The sequence below is a fragment of the Protopterus annectens genome, chromosome 11.part0 (assembly GCF_019279795.1).
Source record: "Protopterus annectens isolate FY-2018-M chromosome 11.part0, PAN1.0, whole genome shotgun sequence".
Lineage (NCBI taxonomy): Eukaryota > Metazoa > Chordata > Ceratodontiformes > Protopteridae > Protopterus > Protopterus annectens.
The window spans coordinates 190,511,692-190,519,171 of NC_056745.1; the positions used below are offsets into that span (position 1 = coordinate 190,511,692).

Below are 7,480 nucleotides of genomic sequence, written 5' to 3' on the forward strand. Positions count from 1 at the left end.
AAAACACTATTTTGCCTTATCTGCTAAATTGTATTTGATGTAATACGGTTTCATTTTGTTTTATACTGTCATTTCTGTATTTTGGATACGTACAAGTACTTTTTGTGCATCTATGAATATACATTCAATGAAAGATTTTTGAGAAAAAGGAAAACGTTTACGAGGACATTCAAACACATTTTATACATTACAGAAGTGAAGCATGCATACATTAATCTGTCAAGTAACACGACTGATGTAAGTTCTATAGCTGGGGTCAAATTATAAACAACATTATGGATATGGTAAGCATTAATAAAATGAGGGTCTGTAGGATAAGCTGAGTAACTTTATTCACTTTTTGCAATAAGACACTTAAGTTCTCCTGTTTTATTATTTCTGTTGTCATGTAGTATTTGCATATGTTGCAGTTTTCATTTGCATATTAATGATAGTTGTTTAATACAGAATCCTGTGTTAGTTTCTTTTCTCAGGTCTTGAACTAGACAAAAAATTGAAGATTTCAGTAAAAGATGAAGAACTTGCATCGTTGAGGATAGCAACCAAACTGGACGTGCTCTGCAATGATATCATTCCTAAGACCATTCCGGAGATTAAGAGACTGAACTCTGCATTAGTGACCTATGCTACTCCATTAACAAAGGAGGACTTTGAGAGAACTGTCCTAACAATGGTTTACATAGCTTACCAGGCTGCTCGAGTTCCTGGTAGCAGTAAAGATATCTGGGCAGATTCCTTTCTAAAACTTTACCAAGCACTAAAAAAAGATTTAAAGGAATACTGATGTTCTGTTGAAACTACTGAAAAAACCCATAGATTTATAGTTGCAATTAAGCTTACATTTTGTATATTTTCATTGAATTTTACCTTTCATTTGGATTATGAATGTTCCTTGCAAGCAGCATGCTTGCATCTTACCATTCATATATTCCTCAGTATCATAATCCTCTAACTGTACTGCAGAATGTTTGTACATTTTATGACCATTAAGGTTTTGCATGCACATTTTTATGGTATTTGTCTGTTTATGCAATTCATTAAGAACTGATTCTTTGTACAAATTACCTTAAAAATGAAATTTAATTTAATATATGCCATATACATTCTGCATTCATGTTGCACCTTCATATTCATTTGTCATATTTTGTCTGAGTTACAAATGTCCAAATTTCAATATACAATTTTAGAATTCTGTGTGCAGAATCTTTTGACAGCCACACACTCAGAAAGGTCATCCATGGATTCATTAGGACCTGTGTAGAACAATGTCATTAGCCCTAAGTATTTATGTGTCCTGGATGTGTGCATGCTAAAAGTCATTCATCCCATTACTGCCTACATGGTCTACTGTCTACATGGCTACTTTATGATTCAGGCTAACTTTCATATAGTAAGGGAGTACCGAGCATGTCAGAACCAAGTGATGACCAGCTGCATGTCTCTGCCTCTTTCTCCCATCCCCTTTGGAAGTATTATTTTTGCAATTTTTACCATATTTTATTATACTTGTTTGGGTTCTGTGATCCTGAGTTCATGTCGCCTCTGTGAAGGTATGCTATAGACACTGATCTCAAATGAATGACATCACTCTGTTTGCCATTGTGGGCTGTATTTTATACTTAAAGCTTGTCCCTCAGAAAATGCCACATGATATACTGCTTATGTTATTTACTATGTCATACCTTTGCCATCACAGTGTGTTTACTGTAGGTACTCAGTGTTATGCTTTATTACTTTATTTTCAGTGCTGTCCCTCTCTGTAGGCGTGTTATCCATTCAATGGTCAAGGATTATGTTGTGAGCATGCTGCAGGTGTGTAATGCTCCACAAGATTCTTCCACGATGCATTCTCTTACAAATGCTTTATCAAACTAGACACGTACATTCTTAAACGTTATTTACTCTTTGAAGTTCTCTGTGACAGTATGTGCCTTACTGTAACAATGCTGTTTTGGTCAAGGTAGGCTCAGTACCTATATATTCTGAAAGCCTACATTACCTCTAAAATTGAAATAAGGCATACCTTTCTGTCTGCTATTACAATATATTGTCACAGGACTGTGAGACTTGCTCACTTCAACTTCAGTTACCTAAAAGAAAGGGGCAGATAATGTTGATTCAACAGCCCATATCATACACTGCTTGATATTTTTCAAAATAATACAGACTTGCATTCTGACACATTTTTCCTTATAAAATAGTGCTATAATGCCCACATGAGAGCAGTAATGAATTCCTTACAGACTCTCTATTTGATCCTGCATAATCTTAGAAAATGAACCATTCATTAATGTGTTTAAGTAGTGAATGGAGAAATTCCAGAAGTAAGGCACTATGTGGCAGACTGTACTTTGTAACGCCTCTTGCTGATTTCTAGAAATTTCCGGTCATATGTAGCTACACCTCTGTAATATTTTTCTCAACAAGCAGTGCATGGATTATTTGTTTCTACACAAAATTACAAAGCTTCTCAGTAATGAACCTCCATACTGTACTAGATCATGGCTTCTGTACTACAAAATCTGACAAGCTCTGTTAGCATTATTGTGCAGAGTTCTGTCTGCAAGATTTTCCACATTCTTGCAGGTATGGTCTCAATTTCATCAGTCTTCTTTTTTATAAGTGAGCACTAGAATTTAATTTTAGTTACTGCTTTATCACTTTAGGTGCTTTAAGAGCCTCTGTCAGTCTTACTGTCCGTGTGTCTGTCTCCCTGCCTTTTTTGTCACCCTTATTTTGAGCTGCCACTGCAATAAATATGTACTAAATGGGTCTTATGGATACAGGGACAGATTCATGAAGACTGACCACTGATGCACTAGAGCCAGGTTCTGTAATTCTGTTGGCCTGACAGGCTATACTGAGATGAAATTCAGGACAGGAGTGGCATGGGTTGTGTTTTGGAGAACAGAGCTTAGGACGGTCTGCAGGTTATGTGGCAAAGTCCACCCTGCCTGTAAAATGATGTGTGTGACTCATGAAGACAGTTTTTATTTAACTCATCTGCAGAGTCTGACCATATACAGAGTGGGTGGTAGAACATACCTGGTCTCAGGAGCTAGCAGTGTTTTCCGACTGTAGTGCTGTTAAGGTGAAACGGAGGTGAGCAACACACTCCTATAACCCGGATATCTGTAAGGGCAAGGATAACTGTGTTAGTTGACAGACTGTGAGCCACACTGCTTGTGGCCTGCACTTATGTGAGACAGTGGCCTCAGCATAATTCTATTGTTTTGCTAATTGTTTGGTGGTGGATGTCTTGGGGCAGCTGTATCCACTGACTGTGGGATTGCTGGTGTAACTGAAGGATTCCTGTCATTGATAGTGAGATCATATTACTAGCTGTTGTGCTCTATTTACCAATATTCTAAATATGTGAGAATCTGAGACTTTTACTGTGAGTAACTAGTGGGAAGGATATGGCAGTAAAGGACACTGACCTTTGACAGAGATAAGGAGGGAAATGAGCAGAGGACACTGATAGGACACTCACAGCTATTGGATGAGAGGTTCATAGGTTCATAGGCTCATAGGTAGATACTAGGCTATCTGCCCTAGGGCATTTATAAGCCTAGCCAGAGTGTATTTGGCTTCTACCTCCCTATTAGATTAGCCTACTGTGCCTCTGTAAAGTAGGTCACAGAAGGTACCCTTTTAAGATTAGTTTACTGTGCCTCTGTCTAGCAGGGACACAGAAGAGATCCCAGGGGTGAATTTGTGATTTCCCATCCACGCGTCCAGATTTCGCTTGAAGAGGGTCAGCGAGGGGCTATGTCTAATATGAACTGGGATTCTATTCCAGAGTGAGGGGAGCCTCTGGGAAATGAATCTGTTCCTCCAGCATGTCCTATTTATTTTTGTGCTGAGGTTTAGGTCCCTGGAGCATGTAGCTCTAAGGGACTTGGATTTTTTGAGGTGGAGCATGTCCATTAATTCTGGGTTTGACATGGCTTTGTACGTCAGGCATAGATCGCCTCTGAGTAGGTGGTAAGCAGCTGAGTAGAGCTGGAGTTTCTTTAGTCAAGCTGCATAGGACATCTGTTTGTAGCCCATGATCCTCTTAGTGAGGTACTTTTGGGGCCTCTCCAGTTGCTGCAGGTGTCGGATAAGGTACATCCCAAAAGGGGCATTGTATTCAATTATGGGCCTGATGAGTGACGAGTAGAGGGGCACAATGACCTCAATTGATCTAGATGCGAACCCTTTTGTGATAAGGTGGGCTATATAGAAGGTCTTTCTAACCACTTTGGCAACGTGATTATCAAAGGAGAGATTACTATCTACGTTGGTCCCCAAATCTCTAATTACTTCTTCCGTACTTAATGGATTACCACCTATGTGGTAATTTGTGGGCACCTTGTTTTTCCCAAAGGGGATGACTATGCACTTTTTAGCATTTAGCTTGAGGCCGTGGCTCTGGCACCAAGCATCCATCTCTGTGAGGCCCTTTTGGAGGATGCTTGTGTCAGCTGGAGATTCGATTATGGCCCCCAGTTTGCAGTCATCTGCAAACTTTGTCAGCCATAATCCCCCCGTGTTAGCCTGAACCTCAGAGAAGTATATACCGAACAAGATAGGTCCCAGAACTGAGCCCTGTGGGATGCCACTTATAACTGGTTTGGATTCAGACATGCCACCTGTGAGTCTGACCATGTGGGTTCTATCTCTGAGCCAGTTTGCAACTCATCTTGTGATATAGGGGTTGATATTTAAGCTGGTAAGCTTATTTATGATGCCCGAGTGGGGTATTGTGTCGAAGGCTTTTGTGAGGTCCAGGTAGGCTGTGTGGACTACCTTGCCCTCATCTATGGCTTTGGTAACTGTTTCAAAGAAATCAACTAGGTTTAAGAGGCAAGATCTGCCCTTAACAAACCCTAATTGGATAGGGTCCAGTGTCTGGAGGCTCCCAATGTCTTTGTTTATGAGTTCCATGATAATATCTCCATAGCTTTACAGACCAGACTAGTCAGGCTTATGGTGCGATAGTTTCCGGGGTCCGTTGTGGCACCAACTTTGTGGAGTGGGACCACTGTAGCTGTACTACATATCCTGTAGTAAGGCTAAGTTTGAACAGTGACTTAATGTGAGGGTTCATTTCTTCTTGGAGCTCGTGTAAGACACAGCCTGGGACACCGTCCTTTCCCATAGATGCTGTGTTTTTTGCTTTGGAGATGGCAGCTTTCACCTGTGCATCTGTGATGTCAGGGAGGTTACATTCAGTTGGGATAGGCATTTGCTCCTTTGGGGGGGGAAGGGTGGGAGAAGTTTGCGCTGAATCTGTCTGCCAGGATGTTGGCTATGTCTGTAGGTTTGATATATTTTGTACCGTTATGCAACAATTCAGAGCATATCTGGGAGTTTCCACCCATGTTCCTGACATAACTAAAGAACACATTGTGATTATCTTTAGTGTCTAGGGCAATTTTTCTTTCGAAGCTGGCCTTTGATGATTTTATGAGGGATCGAAGTTTCTTGTTAATACTGATCAGAGATGCCTTCCCTTTTTGGGATTTTGCTCTGTCATGTAGTAGCTTCCTCCTTCTGTTGTATAGCTTATTTATGGCTGGGGTCCACCAGACCGGTCTCCTGTTTTTGGAGGAGTGAGTCTTGGTTTTATTTGGGATAGCACGATCCATGCATTCCTGCAGGTGCTCATAGAATGCATTTGTAAAGGATTCTGCGGATTGGGCTGTATTATCCTCTGGCCCAGGGGCTTTGAAGGATTCCACCTCAGTCTTGAGAAGTGCAAAGTTGGCTTTTGAGAAATTCTTTACAGTGATTTCCTTGGCTGGGGTGGGGATGGGATATGGATGTCCAGGGAAATTTGTTTATGGTCTGATCTTACCAATGAGGGGTTTACCTCTGGTGTGGAACATAGAGTCCCCATGTTGGTGATGACCAGGTCCAATATGTTGTTCCCTCTTGTGGGAGTGGTGACCAGTTGTTCCATTGTGTTAGAGTTTATAAATTCAAGGAACCGTTGGGCGAGGGTATTTGGGCTTGAGTAGTTTTCCCAGTCAATGCTTGGGTAGTTGAAGTCACCCAATAACATAGTATTTGGAGAGACCTTCATATTCTCCAGTGTTCTCAGGAATGCCAAGTGGGGTTCCTGTAATAGGGAGGGTGTTCTGTAGCAGGCTACAAACTGAAAGGCAGTTTTGCCCGTTTTTAGTTGCACATGGATGGTTTCCGATGCTTTGTGCAGTGCCACTAACCTGGAGGTGTAGGTATCTTTGATGAATATAGATACTCCCCCTCCTTTTGTGCTTCGGTCCGAGTTTTGGGGCCGAAACGCATGGTATGAGTTATACCCTGGTAGTGCTGGGGTGCTCTCAGGAGCCTTGAACCAGGTTTTTGTTACTGCACAGACATCGATTTTCTCCATACCGAGGAGAGCCTTGAGTGCATGCATCTTGAGGTTTAGACTTCTGGCGTTGAGTAGCATTACCTTTAGTTTTTTTATCCTTGGGTTGTCTATGGAGGTGGGTTTGTCCTTTGAGCCTTGTCTAAAAAAGGCACTACGGGGGTGGCAAGAGCCTTGGCCAGTATACGAAAGCCTAAGTGTGACAGGTGCAAGCCGTACCTAGCGAGGCAATGTGGCTTGTCGAGCATGTTATCCTAGGCTGACAGACACTGGATCCCCTTTGAATGACACGAATACTTTAGCCAATTGTTGAAACTGATCATTTTGCCTTTATACTGTGGCATCATTCTTGGTGAGAGCAAGATGCTACTCAAGGTCAGGGTCGTACCAGCCTGGGCTACATGGTCAGAGAGCTCCTCTATGTCTCTTTTCATGTACTCCAGGGAGGTACATCTCAGGTCATTCACACCAGCATGGACAATGATGGAGTCATACTTGTATTTGCTTTGGAGTGACCTGAGTGCTTGCGTTATGTGGTGGATCCTGGCACCTGACAGGCAGCTTACAGTGACCTTCTCCTTGTTCAGTCTGGTGAGCAGGACGTCAGTGTGCTGGACAATAGAGTCCCCTATAACAAGTGTATTTGGTGTGTTGTTTGGCCTTAAGGGCTGTGACTGTGAGGCACACTGATTTTGTGAGATATGTGATTCGTGGGTATTGTTGAGGGGTGGCTGTTGCTTGGATATCTGCTTAGGAGGTCTTTGCTGTTTAGGCAGATTTTTATTTAGAGCCTCCGAGTATGTTTTTGTGTGTTTATGTGTTGGGTATGCAGATGCAATAGGTCTGTGTGAGACTGGATTTGTGGTGTGGGTGGTTACCTTTTCCTCTGGACTGACTGTGCCAGTCTTGGGTTGAAAGAGCTCTGCCTCCAGTTTGGCTGTGTAACTGCATCTCTCACATGTATTAGAGTTTGTTGGAAGGAGGAGAGGGTTGTCCATGTACATAAGGCAATTGTAACATTTCCTCAAAATTCCTAGATTCACCAGCTGGACTGGAGAGTAACCATGAAACTGACACTTGGACATACAAGATTAGTATAGGGAACTGTTTTTTTAT

General features: G+C 41.9%; 1 protein-coding gene across 1 annotated transcript in view; it reads left to right on the plus strand.

Annotated features, from left to right (window-relative positions):
• Nucleotides 1–3,584, plus strand: part of LOC122815258 (protein FAM180A-like) — a 365,897-nt gene extending 362,313 nt beyond the window's left edge. Inside the window, exon 3 of the mRNA XM_044087609.1 lies at nucleotides 461–3,584. Within this exon, the coding sequence (XP_043943544.1) occupies nucleotides 461–784 (324 nt within the window). The 3' untranslated portion in view covers nucleotides 785–3,584. The remainder of the gene's footprint in view (nucleotides 1–460) is intronic.
• The last annotated feature ends 3,896 nt before the right edge of the window (nucleotides 3,585–7,480 follow it).